The sequence below is a fragment of the Eubalaena glacialis genome, chromosome 3 (assembly GCF_028564815.1).
Source record: "Eubalaena glacialis isolate mEubGla1 chromosome 3, mEubGla1.1.hap2.+ XY, whole genome shotgun sequence".
Taxonomy (NCBI): Eukaryota; Metazoa; Chordata; class Mammalia; order Artiodactyla; family Balaenidae; genus Eubalaena; species Eubalaena glacialis.
Genome location: NC_083718.1, coordinates 112,169,564 through 112,189,650, shown reverse-complemented (window position 1 = coordinate 112,189,650; position 20,087 = coordinate 112,169,564). Strand labels below are relative to the sequence as shown.

Below are 20,087 nucleotides of genomic sequence, written 5' to 3'. Positions count from 1 at the left end.
ATAGCTATAGTGCAAGGCTAAAATGAAAGTGTGACAGAGTTATACGTACTAGCTCTGTGACATGAGGCAGGTTACTTAACCTTTCTGTGCCTCGGTTTCTTCATTCATAAAATGATGAGGTTAATAGTAGCACCTACCTCCTAGGTTTACCTAAAGGTTACCTAAATTGTTACATATGTATATAATATGTTTCATATGTACATACATATATAATGGTTACATAAAGTAAGTTGTATTTGTAAGTCCTTAGAACAGTGCCTGGCACTTAAGTAAGTGCTATATAGGGTTTATTAAAAACAAAGTAAAAATAAGCACAGTCAAATGGCAATTTCAAGAATGTACATATCAGTGGGGAAAAATCTGAAAAAATATTTTATGAGGAAATGTAGAGTGTCAGCTCAGTGATGCCTGGGATGGTCTCATTCCTTCCCTGGGCACTGCCAGCACCTGGCACATTGCCTTGCACAGAGTAGATGCTCAAACTACTGGCTTCTGAATGGGCTTGAAAGGTCAGTAGTATTTTGTTAGGTGAGTTGGAGGCAAGGAAAATATTTTAGGTGGAGTTAGCCATATGAACAAAGATAAAAGGTGAGAAAACTCACTGTATCCAGCACAGTAGCTGGCATGCACAGCACTTGGTATATGTTGACTGACCACTCAATATCAACTAGTTTGGTTTGGCTGAAATCTATTTGTCGGGTCTAGGCAGAAAGACACATCACTTTAGAGAATTTAATATGGGGAATTGTCACACAGGTGATGAAAGTGTAGGCAACCCAGATATTGCAATAATAGGAAACCTCTATCACCCCTAGTGCCAGGGGGACAATGGGAGGAGATGGTGTTCCCAGAACCCAGAATCCTGGGGTATCCGATGGTGGGAGGTTGCCTGGTGGGAGGTGGGAAATGGCAGAGCTGCAACCCAACCCAAGGCAGAGAGGGAGAGAAATACCCTGACTTCTTGCTTCTCCTGCCCTTGTCTTAGGTCAGTGTCTCACTGCAAAGTCATTTGGCATCTGGGAAATGTCATTTCCTGTAGTCCAGAGCAGAGCAGTGAGAGAAATAGGCAGATGACCAGCACAAATGACGTTTGGAGCATGAGCGGGGGGGTGATGAATATAAACCCCTGGTGGTGTCATTTTATAGTCTTGAATGTCAGATCTTGAATGTAGGGGTTTCCTCATGTTTTGTTAGGCAGAGGTAGGCCATAGAAAGTAAAAAAGCAGAAAGGCATCATTAAAACTGTTTTAGGAAGGCTTCCCCAATGGGGAAGATGGAGAACAGGGAATAGTAGCTTCCCTTTGAGTACCTGTCATGTGCCAGGCACGGTGCTAAGCACTTATTCATCTCAGAAAGATGATGTATCTGGTTCTGGATATGTTGAGTTTGAGATGACTTCATGATACATGGATGGGCGTATCACGTATAACAGGAACTGTGCATCTGGAGCAGGGGTGTAGAAGTGTAAGGATGGAGACTTTGGAGTCTTCCGCGGAGAGGTGAGAGCAATGCGGAAGGAGAGGGAGGACAAGACATTCAAGTTAGACAGTATAGAGGAAGAAGATAAGAGGGTAGGCATTACGGGGGACCAACGAGCAGTGGGCAGAGTAAGAAAACCAGTGAAGGGAAAAAGAATAGAGGGATAGGAGAAGCAGAAAGTTCATCTTCCCGCAGGAGCCAAGGGAAGCTGGAGCTTCAAGAAGGAAAGGTCAGGAGTGTCAAATAACATTTCCTGGCCAGAAGAGATGAAGACAGAGGGAACAGCTATTGAATATAGCAGCTGGATGCATGGAGGATCGTTTCTCTAGACAGGTGAGATCACAGAAGGAAAAGTGGGCATTTCCTTGGCTGGGAGTGGCAGGTGAGAGTATCAGAAAAAGAAAAAAGAAAGAACAAGACTAGTGGCACATACAAAGAAATGTCTGACCAACGGATCCAGACTGATTAGGGAGGAAAATGTATCCTAATGGGGGTGGAGGATTGGGAGAATGAGAGGGGCTGAAATACTTGAGATCATGAGTTTACAGTCTTTGGAGGTGGGGCCCAGGCATCAGTACTTTTGGAGCCACCTCGAATAATTCCAAAGTGCATTCAAGGTTGGGATAGAGGGAACTGGAGGGAAGGCTAACAGGATAACAGATTGGGGTAGTCAGAATTCAGTATCTTGACCAGTTTCAAGTAAGTCCATGATGGTGACTGACTGAGGTGGAGTGGAATTGAAGGTAACTGGAATTGATGAGATTGAGCTTGAAGGAAATGCAGGCTCATCTTGATTCAAATGCCTTTGGCTAAATCAGGATAATGATTTTCACTAAAGGAAAAACCAAGAGTCAACCCTAAAGGACTACAGTCAGGTAGAATATGTGAAAAGCGTTTAAGTTGTGATTCATCCAGCAGTCACCAAAGCACAGGTAGAGGCACTGAGCCAGTTGTTTTGTATCTTTTCATCTCACTTTATTTGACATCCACTCCCCTCCTGGCAGGTGAGGGCAGCTGACAGTTGAAGGTGGGTAAAGTGGCAGATTTGTCTAGAAGGGCAGATGTTACAGATAAATCGGCCAAGGTTTTGATGAGCTTCACATTACAGAATTAAGCCGTGACCTGTTATCATTGTCTCATAGCCAGCCATTTTGGTGTGTGTGTGCGTACACATATATAAAAATGGGAAAAAATAGGTCTTCCTGATAATACCAAGATATAGAAAAATTTTATTAACTACAATGTGTACCTTGTTTTTGTTCTCTTTAGTACACTACTCCTGTGAACTTCCCTGGGTTATGGGGGTGGAGGAGTAGATGTAGGAGGGAGGGGCTGAACAAAACTTCACATAAATTTTTTTTCATATAGATGACTGCGTGCACATATTTCTTTCCTACCATTTAAAAAGGTTGAGGAACACCTCTCAAAGTCATTTATAGTATTCCTCACTGCATATGAGAGCTAAAATTCATATGGTAATTGGACTAAATCTAACCACAGTTTTCATATCCATATTTCATTTTTCTTCCCTTAATGAACAAAACCTCAGAACTTCAGTACATTGCATGGGGTTTGAGGTCAGGATTTTGGTGCCTGAAACCTACCGGTTCCTGCTTTGCAATTCTGCCAAGGAGGTTGTAACCATAAGGAAGATGAGCCAATGGAAAAGAAAGTATACCACTCATGTAATAGCTTTAGAGAAGCAACCCTGACTGCAGGGTTTCTCAGGTAAGCCGAGATTGAATGATGTGTTCCTATCATACCCTACCATTCACAGAGAAAGCCTGGCTCAAGAAGGCCCCAAGTCTAATTTCCCACCTCGTTTGGAAGAGAGGATGAGAGGCCTGCCCCCTAATAGGGCAAAAGTGACTGACTGCAGATCGTTTCTGACCTGTTAATACAGCAACTTTGTTCATTTGTAAAACTACAGCCCAGTGAGTATCTTGGGCTCACTTCAATCTGGTTAGCAACTCCTCTTCCCTCAGGAGGGGCGACTAGGAAGCAGGCAGGTGGGGAAGAGCAGGACTTCCTAAACACTATGCAGTGCCAAAGTGTGTGGGTCATGTTTTGGCTTTATAGCAATTTCTATGCTATACTACCATTAAACTGAAGATAAATTTCAATTGCCATCATGCTTTTAAAAGAAAATATTACAAGGTGTCAGGCATGTCAGGGAATGTCTTAGGCCTTCCAGATCTGCTCAGCAGCCTGCTGAATACCACTGAGCGACCTCATTCGATACCATGTAGAGCAAAAATCACCTAGCCAAGCCCTGACCCACTGAGTCATGAGATACAATAAAACAGTGGTTGTTCTGAATCACTGAGTCTTGGGGCAATTCTATGCAGTGATAATTGGAATGAACATACATTATCCACCACCCATCACCTGAACCTAAAATAGTTTTGCCTTTTTCACAGTTGGTGTTCAGTATTTATTCATAACCATTTCCCTTTCAGAACCTCCTCCACTGTTATCTAAATTCACATTTCATAGTTTGAGACATTCCAGTTCTTTGATAAAACACTGATCTGCTTAAGACATTTAATTGCAGGTCATGCTACTGACCCTGCTTCTGGGAAGCTATTAGAAATTGAAAGCATTCATTCTTCACTTAAGTTGTGTAACAGTGAGACCTGAATTTTACATTCTAGTCAGATGCTTGGGGAGTTCGTAAATCATTTTGTTTCAATCCTAACTGAACGCTTTCAGTAAGATGTTGTAGGTAGTTATTCTGAGCAGTAGTTGTCATTGCTTGAGGGATTGAACTGAATGAGCATCTGCACATATTCCAGAAGTGGTACTGAAAATTTTTTTCATGTGATGTTTTCTTATAATTTGCTATTTCTAAGAGTGGGACCCCTTGAATTTATCCCAGTTGCTCAAAGTTTCATTAAATGTTTCTATACAGCCTTTCTTCCTTTTAAAACCCTGCCATTTATCCTCTGGACAGCCAAGCATGGCCTGTAGTCTGACATCCTTGTTATGAGGCCCATGCGACATTTCTTCAGGTCTTAAAAATAGGTATAATGGTGTTTCTCTAAAGCAGCTGTTTTGTTTTTATATTATGGCAGAACACTGAACACAGAGCTGATTTTTGTGTTAGATGCCAGGAAGCTCAGAGCCTGCCTTCATCAACTGTTAGTTTTCTAACTTCTTCCATCTTCATTTTCCTTTCCCTAATTTCCTCACTTTAGAAAACAAATTAAAAAAACTAGCTTTGTAGGCTTTTTTTTTTTTTTTAATAAGCTGTGTTGAAAGCATTTCAGAAATCTTTCAAGATCTTAAGGTATTCTGAAGGCCCTCCTTTCATTAGCACACTACATCAGCACTTTGTACGCTTTATAATGCTTTTCAGTTGAGAAGTCAAGGTACTTCTGATAGTCATTAAGCCTTAAAATAGTTCCTGTAAGTGAACTGAGTTTAGTGACAGAAGCCAAAGTCACTTAAGCTTTTTCTCAACAGTTGCTTTGCTTAAAAAAAACAAGACAAATACATACATTATTCAAATACGTATTTTTGTAGAAGGCTGGGAGCACTAAGAGACTTCCTTCTGACCTTTACCTAGTTGTATTTTGATACTCAGTTTTGAAGATTTAAAATAAATTTGTGAAGATCACATTTGAGATGAAGCTACTATGCATCTTACCAGTTTTAATTCCTTAAAGTAAATGTTAATAGAGATAACTTTAAATGATTTTTAGCTGAAGCATTTCAGTTTATTTCACTGAATAAGGTATTTTACATTTGTTGATAACTCTCTACTTTGTTCCAAGTTACTTATGTGGCTTACAAAAATACATAAAAGATAAAAAAAAAGAATCAATGGAGACAAAAAAAGAGCATGTTAAAATGTAACTATAATACAGTTGACCCTTGAACAACACAGGCTTGAACTGGGCAGGTCCACTTACACACAGATTTTTTTTCAATAAATCCATACTAAAGTACTGATACTACATGATCTGCAAGCAGTTGAACAGTTGGTTCTCAGATGCAGAACTGTGGATAGAGAGGGCCTACTGTTAAGGTTTCCAACTTTCAGCTGCATGGGGTTCAGCGCCCCTAACCCCCGTGTTGTTCGAGTCAACTGTACTCAAAACACATACTGTGAGCACCTCTAAGGTGGGTTAGTGAGAGCTGAACTTGGCGCCTAGGTTCAGTTCTCTTTCCTCATCACTGCTTTCCAATCCAGAGAGCTCTAATGCTGCTCTGTGTGGGAAGGATTAGAGTTCTCCAATCTTGCTTTCCCTGTAAAATGCACTATAATGTACCAAATATGTCATAACTGCAGTTTTGAAGTATCAAATAATTCAACCTATTCTAGCATTCACTAGTCAGAAACCAGCATGAAAGTTATGAATAGATAAAAAGTTGACACACACCTTGAGCCTGAGAAAAAACTGGGTAAGTCCTCAATTGCGCCAAGAAACACCATACAAAAGGATTGACAGCTTTGACTGTTCTTATAGCATAGTAGCATAAGCTGAAGAAACGTTCTACTAACAATGTCTCCTTCTGGAACAATGTGTAAAGGGTAAATTACTTCTTGTTTTGATATTTAATTCTCTCATAGCAGGTCCTTATTTTACCCAAAAGGCAAAACTTAATATTCTTGGAATAAAAGCTTTTCTATAAAAGAGAACAGATAGAGATGTTTCACTAACTCCACCTGTGAATGTCATTGTGAGTTTTATTACTAGGCTGCTTATGATCCCAAGGAGTAAACACAAAATCGGAGATTTCTTATTTACTGAAATCCCAAGAAAACAGTATGCTACAAAATAGACGTCCCGTGAATAACGACATAAAGGAAGCAATAACCCACCAAGAAGCATTAATAGAAATGACCAACACTCCTTGGATGTCGTGAGTTGCTTTAGCCAGGATGCATATTTCTGCCACTGGAGACGAGATAGGCTGGGCCACTTTACCTCCTGGCCAAATTAAAATTATATTAATACTATTTCACTGGAACACAACATTGAATCTGGATAAAATCTGTTTTTCCTCCTGTTTCAGTTGCTAAAGAAGGAAAATAGCTCTCCTGCTTCTACCTTTAACCCAAACTTTCCAAGTAGTCTATCTTTTAAGTCCTTTTTATAGCTTCATTTAGTTCTTTCGTCATATACTAACATACACATGCTCCAGGAACACTTTTAACATTTCTTTGGTTTCAACTGTGACTGTTATACTGACAACAAGATCTCTGTATCCCAGCTTCACCAATTTTCTGGACTTGAATGTGCAACTGACAAAAGGGCACCATCTCCCCCCTACACACACATCTCCACATAATAATTACAATATTGCTCACGTATCTTTGATCATATTACTTTAAAATTTTTGAATGTTAGCAAACTTTATATTTTCTAAATGTTTTAAATTTTCTTTAAATAACCAAATGTTGAAAACTTTACAAAAATGTTAAATGATTGAGGTTACTTTCCTTTTTTTCCTCCTCAGAGGGTCTAAGCATGAGTGGATCCTTTGCAGACACCCCTATTTTTATCCCAAGGGGCATGTGATTAATCCTCTCTAAAATCAACTTTTTCCAAAGAGAAATCCCTATATATAAATAGGGCCAGGCTATGTTAATTTATGTGATGGTCGTGTTAGTTTTCAAAATATCGTTAGTAATAAATAAAGGGGAGATGTAAAATTTTGTGATTTGCTTGGTGAATCTTAATTGCGAAACTTCTTCTTCTTTCGAAACTTCTTTCCTGCTGCATTTGCTGCCTTTTCAGCCATAATCTCTGAGTACTTCCTTCGGTTATATCTAAAAAGAAAAACCAAACCTTTAAGTTCTAAAGTATGACACACCAAACATTAGAAGTTAATGTAACCTTTTGGTGGGGAGAGGCGGGACGGCGGCAGGGAGGCACTTCTAAATTTCATTTTTTTTTGTTTTTTTTGCATTTTCACTATCTATTCATCACATGCACTAAGTTCCACCATGTGTAAGAAGCCATACTAGGTGTTGGGGACAGAGCAGTGAACCAGCCAGCCATAGTAGTCCCTACCCTCAGAGCTTGCAGTCTAGTAAGAAAAAAGTGGCAACGGTAGAGGAAGGCTTTTGAAAACTTTCAGCCACTAGAGACCCATGCTGTAATTTCTGAGATTGCCATCATGAAGATTACAAAATATAGGTCAATTTTAAGTAAGCAAAGACTCAATCACCTTGTACCACACACCTCTGTGGGGAAGGAAATAGACAGGCTTGAGAGATAGGAAAATGGGAGGGACTCTGACAGTTTGAACATGGGACTGAAGGGAGAAGAGGTATCAGGACTTGCCCTAATGGATGGAGGGTGATGCCGTTTGGTCATGAGATACAGAACACTGGGAGAGGACCAGAATGTACAGGGAGGATGAGGTCAGTAGACCCCAAGTTAGCTCTTAGAGGGGCTTGTGAGATACCCATTAGATATTCCTGAGGCAGTAGCTGGTTATGGGCTCTGGACTCAGGAGAGATCTAGACTAGACATACACATTTGAAAGTCAACAGTATATAGATTAATACAACTCTGTGGGGATGAGATTTCCAAGGAGAGAGAAGTGAGAAAAGAGCATTGCTTATTCCTAAAAATTTCACCATAAACCAGACTCATTAAATAGTTTACGTAACACTCGAGTTAAATTTGTTTTCCATGTCTATATATTACACCAGTTTAAAAAACCTTGATAAACATTTTCACTTTTGCTATTAAACGAATCTGGAAGTTCAGCAGAGGTTTCTATATGAGGTATGCTTTTAAATCTATACTATACACATACCTACTTCAAGGACATTTAAACATACTCAAATTGCCCCCATCTCAGGAAAAAAAAAATCCAACTCCATCCACTAGCTGTGACTCTCTCGTCTTGCTCACAACCAAACTTCTTCAAAGATTTATCTCTTACTTCTTCAACTCACTCTCAAGTACCTTCCAGTGTGCTTTCCTCCCCATCACTCCCCTGAAAACTCCTTCTGCCAAGGTTACTGTGACCTCCATGTACTAAATCCAAAGTTTTTAGTTCTTACCTCAACTGAGCTCTCAGCAGCACTTATTACTGTTAACCACTCCCTCCAGCTTATACCTGCCCGTAACGTTCTCTTTCCTTGACTTCCCCCCCAATTTATTTATTTATTTAATTTTTTGCCTGCATTGGGTCTTCGTTGCTGCGCGCGGGCTTTCTCTAGTTGTGGCGAGCGGGGACTGCTCTTCATTGTGGTGCACGGGCTTCAGTAGTTGTGCCACGTGGGCTCAGTAGTTGTGGTGCACGGGCTCAGTTGCTCCGCGGCATGTAGGATCTTCCCAGACCAGGGATCGAACCCGTGTCCCCTGCACTGGCAGGTGGATTCTTAAGCACTGCACCACTAGGGAAGTCCCTTTCCTTGACTTCTATGACACTGTGCTCTCCTGGTTTTCTTCATGCCTCCCTGGCTATTCTTTCCCAGTCTCCTTTGTGCTCATTCTCCTCTAGTCAGCCAAATACTTTCACGCTTCCCTCTAAAGCAGTGGTTCTAAATTGGGAATGCTTATGCCCCACAGGGGCCACCTGAAACTGCTTGAAGACATTTTTGAGTGTCATGAATTGGGGGTGAGGGGAGTGCACTACCGGCATCTAGTGGATAGACACCAGGGAGGCTGTTAAAGATCCTACAATGTACAGGACAGTCCCCCCTAATAATTATTCCATCCAAAAAATATAACAGTGCTGCTCTTGAGAAACTCTGTGCTAAAGCATTTAAAAATTATCTTGAATTTAAAGTTTATGCATATTCTAAGTGAAAGCACACATATTATAAGTGAAACATAAATTCCTTTACCTTCTGAACTCAGAATCGGCCAGCAGTTCTTCCACAATAGTTCTCTTCCTTTGTTTCCTGGGAACTCGTGAATGGTAGAAGTCAGCTGGATTGTCAACAATGGTTCCAATCTATGAATGATTGATTGAAATAAGTCATGCAATACCTGAAGGCCAAGTATCTTTCATATCTCAGGGTAGCTCTAACAAAGTATATTTATAGAAAGTAATGGAAAACACAGCTTACAATTTACCAATATTAAAATTAGTTTTGAATAAGTGAAAAAAATCACTTATTCAATCTGCACTGGGTCCTACTAATGACATTTCTTCATTAGTTTACAGTAAAACCAAAATTCCTTTTATGTAAGTGCTAGACAGTAAATTCTTGATGAACAGTCTAAATAGAGGAGGAAAAGTGGGACAGATAAAGTCTTTTTAGTTTTCCAATTTAACGAAATTGACACATACATTCTACTATATACCTATTTGATCTCCTAGGTTATCATAATTGCTGCCAACTTAGAACCTTCTTACTGACCACTCTGCATCTGTTCATATGTTCAACCAAGTAAAATTTACAATGTCTACTATGTGCCAGGCACTGTGCTAGGTGTTAGGGAAACAAAGACAAAGAATATCTGGTCCCTGCCAGTGAGGGGGCCAGAATCTTTTTTTTAAATTTTATTTATTTATTTAATTTAATTTTAAAATAATTTTTATTTTTTTAATAAATTTATTTATTTATTTATTTTTGGCCGTGTTGGGTCTTCGTTTCTGTGCGAGGGCTTTCTCTAGTTGCGGCGAGCGGGGACTACTCTTCGTTGCAGCGCACAGGCTTCTCACTGCGGTGGCTTCTCTTGTTGCAGAGCACAGGCTCTAGGTGCGCAGGCTTCAGTAGTTGTGGCTCGCGGGCTCTAGAGCGCAGGCTCAGTAGTTGTGGCGCACGGGCTGAGTTGCTCCGTGGCATGTGGGATCTTCCCAGCCCAGGGCTTAAACCCATGTCCCCTGCACTGGCAGGCGGATTCTTAACCACTGCACCACCAGGGAAGCCCCCAGAGTCTCAAGGAAGATCCAAAGGTACTCAACTAAAAAATTACAGCATAACCTAATATTATGCTGAACAAAACACTCTAGATGCTCTGAAAACTAAATGGCGAATTCTACCTAATAGAGGTAAAGAAGGTTTTACAAAGGATGAGATTTTAGCTTGGATTTGTATGGGTAAAATTTCACCAAGCAAACATGGCAGAGCCAAACACTTGTAAAGTCAGAATGACTAGACCAGTCTGTGCATATCCTGAGAAGACTGAGTAGCTGAGTGTGTTGGAGCTTAAGAGGAGACTATGTGACCAAAAAAAGGGTTGGTGACCTGGTTTGGGTGCACATGGCGAAGGGCTACATTAAAGGGTACAGACTCTATCCTATAGGTTATAAAGAATCATTGACGGTACCATTGAATATCTTATCATTGAGCAGCGGTATGTCATAAAACAGGCTGCTATTTTTTAAAGGAAAGATGATTGCCTACAACGTAGAGGATGGACCCAAAGGGAGAGCAGACCTGGAGGCAAAGGACTATTACAGTAATCCATGAGTGACAAGAAAGGTAGCCAAGAAGAACGAAATGAACTTGAGAGCTACCAGAGGGTGAATCAATTGGACTTTCATCTGAAAACACTTTGGAAACCAACTTTTAACTTGTTTTCAGAATAAAGAACCTTGAAAAAAAGAAGAGTTTGGTGTACATGAGTCCCTCTTTCCTGCCCCATCCTGCAAGGAGTCTTGCTCTTAGGCTAATAATACTCATATATGGTACACCCATCTTATAGGTTTCATAATTTTTAGAGAAGAAATTATGAAAAGCTAGTTACCGTTTGGAAACCTAGTTACCATCTGGAACACCGTCTTTCTATATAGAAAGCCATTACAAGCTGGTGGCTGTCTGAATTGGGTTCTGGCCATTATTATACGGCCCGAGCAGATGTGCTCTGTAAATATTCATTTAAGAGTAAACAAATCACTATAGTGCTTTCCAAACTAAAATCCTCAGAACATCACTACCATTATTCTGTTTGCTTCATACCTGGAAGTACTTGGGGAAGCCATCTCTATCATTTTTCTTGTAAAACCTTTTTGGGTCCATGCTAGCTCTCATCTTCAGTGCTTTGAGATCATTTTTCAATTCATCTGTCAGTTCTGGAGCTTTCATACCAAACCAGCCATCACCTGCTGTTTTTTGTCGCTCTTGCTGAAATTCAAATTTCAGAAACAATTAGAAAATTCTAATTTTAATAAGCAGTGTATAAACTATACCTCACTCCCCCTAAAATTATAAAGAAAATTTCATGAAAAACAAATAAGGTTACTTTACAGGAATGTATATATTAGTCTCCAGATTCACCTTTCATAAAATGATTAGATCACAAAAAGTGATTTCTCTGATAAATTAGGCACAGCACTGTCAGTTTCATAAATGAGGGCTCCTTAAAATTTACTTTGTGTCTTAGTAAGAACTGCTGACTTGTTGGGAGAGTAACCCACAGCTTCAATTTTTATTGTCTAGAATACCCTACACAAGATGTAATGTATAAAAAACATTTTTACTTCTGGAGCTTTTATGTAAACATTAACACTTTTACTGAGTCACCGAGTTGTCTGAGAAAGTTACTCACTCCACCAAGTCCAGAAATTTGTATTATTTCTAAAATAAACTTTCTATTTTTTTGAAAAACTTTCAAAAACTTTCTATTTTTTGGAAAACTTTCTATTTTTTTGAAAGCTCCTAGCAAGTTATTTGCTTAATTTCATTTTTTGTTCATTCACACAACAAATATTGGAGTGTTTACCATGTGCCAGGGTGCTCTGGTCATATTAGTGACATTACTGGAGCACCATCCTCAAATTTCCTCTTAAGCTCTCTCAATAATTTCTTTATCCTTATTAGTTGAAATGGAAGTAGTCCCCTGTGTTTTACTAAAGAAAATACTTTCTGTGCTTTCGTTTGGCAGACTAAATAGGCCGGTGTTTTTAATGGTTACATTCAGTTCCCTAGAAAAGCCCACAACAGAGCTCCCAGACTTCTGTGAACAGTACCTATAAGCCAACAGGTGTGGTGTGGACAGTGACCTCACATGCTGGCTGCCACTGTTTTTAAGGAAGGTAAAAGAGAGCTTTCACTTTGTGAAAATCTATATGAAACGTTGTTTATGGAACCATATTTTATGGGCTCTTAGATATCTGTAACAATTTTCTTTGGAAACGTATATATCTTAATTGTACAGCCATGTTAGATAAACTGAACATATATAGTCAAACACATTAAACATTCTAAATAATGAGTCACTGTACTCACTCTGCGTTTTTTCTGAAGTTTATACTTTGATTCACTATATGGTGGGACACAGTAGTTTTTTTCAAAATCAGGAGTAATGACGGTTTTCTGCAAAAGCTGCAAAAATATTAAATTGGTTTTAAAATGTCAGAATGTCATTCTTGTTTCAACATTATTGCCTTATAAAGGAAACATCTCCCACACTGAAGACTACTCCAGATATATTAACCTTCTTTATGGACAAACATACTACTGCAAAGTTGCTCCTATCCTTAAATTTGTAAATTATATCAAAATAAAAATGCTTTAGGAGACAAACTGAAGGGTTATTTTAGGGAATCTATAAAATCAATATTCATCTCAAATTTCTTTTTCTAATCTGAATCTGCACACACCAGATACACGTTCATGTGTCCACTTGCATTTCATTGGTTTGCAACCAGCCACCTGCACCAACCAACTGGAAACGAAAGACAATACGAACAATGCCATAGAGTTCTTGAACTCCCTCGAAAAAAACCTGACTAGGCTTTAATAAGTTCTTCGATGTTGGTAAAACAGCTTTCTGTGATCTGAGGAGACCAGCTAGACTACTGATAAGAAACAGCAGTATAGATTTTGATTAAACAACATATGCTTTTTATGGTATACCAATGAAATTATGCCATCAAGCAAATCTGCTTTTTGCAACCCAACAATATATCAAAGATGCTCTTTCAACGTCAATTCATACAAAGATCAACTTCATTCTTTTTAACAGCTGTTACGTACAATTTTTCTTCTTGATATTTAGTTTAATAAGTCTCCATTAAACTTTTTTCCATGAAACATTGTAAACATCATCTCTGCACACTTGTGATTATTTCTGTAAAACAGATTCCAAAGTGTGTCATTTAAATTTTGATAGGTACTACTAAATTGCCTTGCATCCAAGTAGTATAAACTCCTACCAAGAGTTAATCAGTACCATTTTCTTTACATAGCCAACACAGGAGATTATCCTTTTGTGTTTTGTCAGTGGTACTTCATGAATGTTTCCATTTGCTGTTGATCATCTTTTTGTGTATTTATTAGCTATGTATTGTAATATAAGTCTTCTTCTGTGGAATGCCTGTATTTTGGGGGGGGGTTATTTTTCATTTTTATATAGGGTTGTGTTCTTATTAATTTGTAGAAATGTATTTTGTATCTTGGTATTAACCTGTGGTCTTTTACTTGTCTTTAAGGTGTTTTTATTTGCATAAGTTTTAAAATTTAAAGTAGTCAGATCTGTTAATCTTTTCCTAAATGTCTTCTGCATTTTTTGTTACTTGCCTAGGGTGATTAAATACTGTCTTAATACTGTATATGTGACTAAAAGGAACCTCAGGGTAATTAGTCATTTCCCCAGTACAAGAACTAAAGACAGCTGCTCCTTAGTCCTCAAAACAGTTCACAGGAATACAGCAAATATTAATTTGGTCAATAACATTTGAAATTATCAATTTAGAAGTCAATTATCAATTCAGAAATCCTCAATTCAGGTTCAGGACTAGAAGTTGCTGGGTAACACAGTAGCAGTCTAGACTTTCCTATCAGTCAGGGAAGAGAGCATGACATTTATTTAATAGATTATTAAGAGCTGGTTGTGTGTCAAGTACTATAGTAGGGTTTAGATTGGTTCTCAACTGAGAGCAACTGGCAATATCTGAAGACATTTTGAGGTGGGGGGGGCAGTGCACTGGTAGAGATGGATGCTACTGGCACCTTTGGGGTAGCGGCCAGGGATGCTGCTAAAAACATCCTACAAGGCATAGGACATTTTCCCACAACAAAGAATTATCCAGCCCAGAGATAAAAGACAGTAAAATAACAATGAATACCACATGATCAATAACCACTTAGATCTATACTGGGTGTTGCAGAAGCAGAGAGGAGGTAGGGGGAAGGACTAGGGTCAAAGAATGCTTCCTAAAGGTTGTGATTTATAATCTCTGCATTGGCCTGGGAAAGACCAGGGTGTGTTCAGGGAACTATAGTAATTTTCAATGGTAAGAACACAGCAGGTGGACAGTCAGAGCTAGAGGAACAGAGGCACCTTGAATGCTCTGAGGAACCACTACAGGACTTAAACAGAATATCATGGTCAGATTTGTATTTTTAGAAAAAGAAATCTAGCAAGACTATGGAGGATGGCTTGAAGAAGAGTAAGGAGGCCACTACAATAGTCTAGATGAAAAACACAACAGATGTCACTAGTCAGTGACAATGGGGTGGAAAGGAGGGGGCAGAGTAGAAAGTATATAAGAAGCACCGTCCCCTAGACTTAGTTGTTGACTGCAAAAGGGAAACAGATTTTCCCTTGCAAAAGGAGGAACTGGTTTAGGTAGGGAAGAGAAGGACAATTAGTGAAGTCAAGTGCCTGAGCACATCTGAATGAACAAACAATAGGCACCTGGATTTAAAGACCTGGGTAGGCTGCAAGGCTAGAAAATATTGATACTAAAGATATGGAAGTCATTCAAGGTGACAGCTGAAACTGAGGGTTTGGATGAGGTTACCTAACCTGTAATTTCTTTCTGAAAATATATGTACAATTTTATGTCTATGTGCTCTTTTTCCTGGTGGGGTTAGTGGGCACTCAGAGCTTTCAGATTTTCAACACAGTAAAAAGCAGTTAAGAACTAAAAGTATAGCAAGAAAAGAAAAAACACAACCCTTGGGATCATAACTGGTGATTGCAAGAAGAGTAACAATGATCCTATATCACTTTAGTTTTCAAGTCTCATCTTTTACAGCTAGGACTTTATAATAAAAAAGAAGAAATGATTGTCCTGGAAAGAGGGGAAAAAGCACAGTAGGCTAATGTGGTTGCACTGTAGGAAAATTAGTCTCTTACCAAGGACTGATCATTTCTAGAAGTGACTGGTTAGTTCTATGAAAACCAATGGGATGCTTTGTGCAACTTACCTCATTTTTCTTTTTCTCCTTGATCTGTGTTAGGGTTCTCTTGTTCAACTGTAGCCTGTCTGCATTGACATTAATATACAAACCACCCAACTGCTTAATACTCAGACCAGGATCTATGCTGCTGCTAGTCAACTTCAGACTGAAAGAGAAATGATCACTTTTAAGTGATTAAGAAATGATCTTCAGATCATTTAGTAATTCAAAATGGAAACAATTAAGACTATATTTTTATTTAGAAGAAAATAGTGGGATGAATAATGAATTAAGCCTTTTGGAAGCACATCAAAATTTATTCCCTAGTTTTTCTTAGAAGAGGATTAAGGCCATATTACATGACAATAGACTTCATAAAGGGATTTTATAAAGAAAGAATTACAGAAAAGAGGAGGAAATACATCTGGCAATTTAGCTCAACTTCACGTATAGGTAGTGAGTTAATATACGTCCACATACTTCCATCTCCAAAGCCAATGAGAAAGACAGGGTCTTCTACTCCGAACTTCTAAGTTATCCGAATTTGGAATGTTTTTCTGGGTGATTTAAGGGCATTTAGTAGTGCCTCTAAATCAGTCAGTTTTAAACAACGAGCATTAGTATATTCCACTGGAGCTTTAAAAAAAATATAACTGTCCTACCCCAGATCCACCAAATCAGAATCTTCTGCAGTTGGCTTGGGCTCCTGCTATATTTATGTAGTAAAAATTTCTACTTTATATTACTGAAGAGTCCTTTTTATAAACAAGTACACTTGGACTTACAGTCAGTTTCTTTCCTAATTATTCATATAAACTGAGCAGCTGATAGTTTTGATAATCAGCCTCTACTGGAAAGTGAAATCATTCAATTGTAGTGCCTTGGCAGTGATTCTCAACCCTGAGTGTACATTACAATTATCCTGGGGAGGGGGTGTGGATTGTAAAAAATAAGTACACCTGAGACTAGCCTCAGAGATTTCACTGGTTTAGAGTGAAGACTGAGCATCTGTTAATGGATAGTTCCTTACCAAGGATACCTGTATTTCCAGTGGATACACTGTCACCAAGGGCCTGTGCCTAGGAAAAACAAATTTGAAAAACAAACAAAAAAGAAACTAAAGAAATAGCTCCCAAAGAGTGCTTTTCAATGGGTGGTAGATGGGATTGTAGGTTATTGTTTTTCTCAGGTTTTCCTCTATTTATCAACTTCTCTACAATCAACATGTAGAAAAAACCAAGTTACCTCCCTTCCCTTTTATATGTTGCTCTTAATAATCATGCAAGAAAACCTTAACAGATGATTTTTAATATACCACCAAATGGAGTACTTTTAGCTCTCATTGGTGGGAAAAATATGACTAACAAAGATACCCACATAAACAAGGGAAATGCTGGATAAAAAAGCTCTTCCATAAAGAACCCAAATTAATAATTTTTTTGATTTCTATGACTGTAATATTTTTATGGTAAATTAGCCACTTCACACATGTATCAAAAACTTACTTTAAAAAATAAAGATACAACTTACAGTTTAGATTTTGTGCTATTTAGTAAGTTGTCTTCATCACTAAACTCATTATCTTTACTTCTGTCACTGTCTGATGGTTCTTCTTCACTTTCTTCCTCCTCCTCCTTTTCTTCCTCAGTGGCAACCTCACTTGCCTTGTCTTCTTCATCCAAGTAAAAATTTTTATCAGCACTCAATCGAGGAGTTGTGTCAATTACAAACAATGCATTGTCACGTGATGTATTTTCTGAGTCTCCATTTAATGACTCTTTTTGACCACTATTTTCAACAAAACACACAGTGTCCTCTTCATTCTCACTGTTTTCAGACTGCTGGCTTTCATCACTGCTGAGAACTAATAAAACAGAATCATCTTTATCCTGAGATGTGCTGGGCTCAAGTTTACACAGTTTGGTATCACACTCAGAATCTACATCCCTTTCTTTGCTCATGTCTTCGCCAACACCTATAACTGTGCATTCTTCTTCTTCATCACTATCACCACCATCACCAAGTTCTGGCCAGTCACTTGTTTTTATGCTGCTGTTTCTCTCTTCATTCCATCTGTTCACTTCCACAACTGCAAATGTTTGAGCTAACGATTTCATTACAGCCTCAGAGTTCAGGTTTGAGGATGCTGAGGTGGTTTTGTTACTTTCGGGGGTTGAATGCCTTTGAGAAACTAACTGCTGAAGGCTAGTGTCCTGAAGTTCAGAAAGACTCTTCAACTGAGAATTTTTCTCATTAATTTCTTTTCCCGCATCTATTATTCCTTTGGCTTCTTCATCTAAGCTCTTACAATTCTTTGTTATTTCTTTGAGAGGTGAAACGTCCTGTTTTTCCTCTCTTATATTAAAACTTTGGTGTTTTTGCACTATTAGTTTTTTTCCTGAATTTCCAAAGAAGGAGTCATTATCAGGGTCATCATAAGTTTCATTATTAGAGATATGTGGCTTATTTATCTGAGAAAGCGATCTTGCTAGTAAACGAGAAGAAGTTCGTCTGGTATCTGAATCCTCTAAATTCACAGGTGTATTTATGATTTGCTTTTCATTTCCTGGTACAATGTTAGTATCATTCTCCTCAGTTTGTGCCTGTAATTTCCTTTGCATACTCCTTGTTGTTCTCCTAGTTGCAATTCCAGAAAATGAAGAAAAGTCTGAGCATGATGACTCAGCATCAGAATTAGCTTCCACATGGTATTCTTGGTTTGGATCGGTTCGGGATTTAGCCTTACTTCTCCTGGTTCTTGTTATTTTTGTGGGATGCTCAATTCTAGAAATACCTGAAATATGTGATTCTGCTTCAGAGACTTCTTCTTCAGTATGAGACTCACTTACTAGAGTTATTTTCAGCTTTTTCCTTACACTGGCAACTGGGGTGCCTGCAACTAAGATCTGCCTTCTCCTAGTTACTCTTAAAATGGGATCCTGGGCCTCAGACACAGAAGAACAGTTTGACTCTGCTTCAGAGATCTCTCCATCAGTAGAAGGTTTGTTCATTCCTGGTAATGAACCTGTAGTTCCGCTCTTCCTCTTCCTGGTTTTAGTAGCTGGACTTCGTTCCCTAGTAGTCTGTGATTCAGCAATACTTGGGTCATCAGATGGAGATTCCTTCCGGCCTTTTGGATGTGCTTGAATTCTTGTGGCAGAATTCTATAAGCCAGTGAAAATACATTGTGATTTAGATAGGACTGGGACAAGAGCAAAGTGAATGAGGCACTCCCCTCAGAAGCAAATTTTAAGAGGGCACTAAAAAACTCAGTAAACAAGATTAATGCAAAACAATAACAACAACCATAACCACCCACAATTTAAAAAAAAAAATCAAAATACTGGATCTGACTCTGAATTTGCAGGCCCTGCCTCACTAGCGTCACCTAAGTCCTGGATCTGACTTTAGGGAACAAAACAAATAATTGAAAAAGAAAACTTTCTCCACTCAAAATCACATATGCTAGGTGGACCTACATTCCGACATACATATAGGAAAAGACGAAAGATGGAATCGGTCGCTGTGCTTACGTTTTCATACCTAAGCGAATTAATGCTCCCTTCCCTTCATCGCAACATCAGAGGCAGCGGACGACTAGCGCCACTGAATTACTAGCTGGCGTCACCACAGCCCTCCCCACGCCAGAAGGAGGTGCTGTCGGGGCACAGCCAGTCTTCCCACGTGAAAATGGTGCCATCCAATCCAGCTAATGAGGCTCACGCTTGGTGGCCGAAATTAATCCTCCTTAGCACGGTGTTAGCAGTAAGATTAAAAGGCCTGAGCTGTGCATCTGCATTACGGAGCTGAACTACCGCAAAATAAGTTACCTAATCTCTCTATTCCCTGCCAAGCATTACATTGAAAGACCCTAGTGAGGTCTGAAGAGGAAGCTACAGGTTTAGCGCGGAGCTTGGTACACAGCTGCGCGCTGCCAGTTCCGGCTTTTCTGCCGCTCCTCCCCAGACTCCGCGGGACCCCAGAGCCACCCACCTCCCTGAGCACCGCTCTGCAAAGCAGCGAGAAGAAATGAGGGAGGCTTGAGATCTCCTACCTTCTGCTGAGAGCTTTCAACTGACGTGGCTTGGATACCGGCCTGAGGCCGCGCGGACCTAGTAACCACCATCTTCCAGGCGTGCAGCCGCGGCGGCGCCCACTCCGCGCTCCGGAAGTGCGTCAGAGAAGCGCCACACTCGCGTTTTCCCGCGAGAATCCCGGAACTCGAGAACTCGTACCGCCTCCGCCCCTCCGACCTAGGCCAAGGCTGGCTCACCCCGGGAGCCCAAAGGAGACGGGTATTAGCGTTCACGACAGTGCGGTAGAAGGCACAGCAGCCTTGTGCAGGGAGAGACCTTCCCGGCGTGGCCTAGGGCCCTCGTCCGCGTTACACACGAACGAATTGGAAAATAGCATCATCTGTGGGAATGTAAATTGATACAGCCACTATGGAGAACAGTATGGAGGTTCCTTAAAAAACTAAAAATAGAACTACCATATGGCCTAGCAATCCCACTACTGGGCATATACCCAGAGAAAACCATAATTCAAAAAGACACAT

At 39.5% G+C, this 20,087-nt stretch overlaps 1 protein-coding gene across 1 annotated transcript; it reads right to left on the bottom strand.

Moving 5' to 3' along the window:
- Nucleotides 1-5,209: 5,209 nt before the first annotated feature.
- DNTTIP2 (deoxynucleotidyltransferase terminal interacting protein 2) lies at nucleotides 5,210-19,907 on the bottom strand. Its single transcript, XM_061186301.1, has 7 exons — nucleotides 19,584-19,907; nucleotides 17,060-18,693; nucleotides 15,557-15,695; nucleotides 12,629-12,724; nucleotides 11,360-11,524; nucleotides 9,296-9,405; nucleotides 5,210-7,258 (listed from the first exon to the last, which is right to left on the bottom strand). The coding sequence occupies exons 1-7, from the start codon at nucleotides 19,653-19,655 to the stop codon at nucleotides 7,165-7,167; spliced, it is 2,310 nt and encodes a 769-aa protein (XP_061042284.1). The 5' UTR covers nucleotides 19,656-19,907; the 3' UTR covers nucleotides 5,210-7,164.
- Nucleotides 19,908-20,087: the final 180 nt, after the last annotated feature.

Bases quoted from the DNA above. Each gene is read 5' to 3' on its own strand.
- DNTTIP2 (XM_061186301.1), bottom strand. From the start codon at position 19,655: ATGGTGGTTACTAGGTCCGCGCGGCCTCAGGCCGGTATCCAAGCCACG. The intron at 15,696-17,059 runs GTAAGTTGTATC...TTTCTCTTTCAG, and splicing joins AATAGCACAAAATCTAAACT to TCTGAAGTTGACTAGCAGCA. The intron at 12,725-15,556 runs GTAAGTTGCACA...ATATTTTTGCAG, and splicing joins AGGAGAAAAAGAAAAATGAG to CTTTTGCAGAAAACCGTCAT.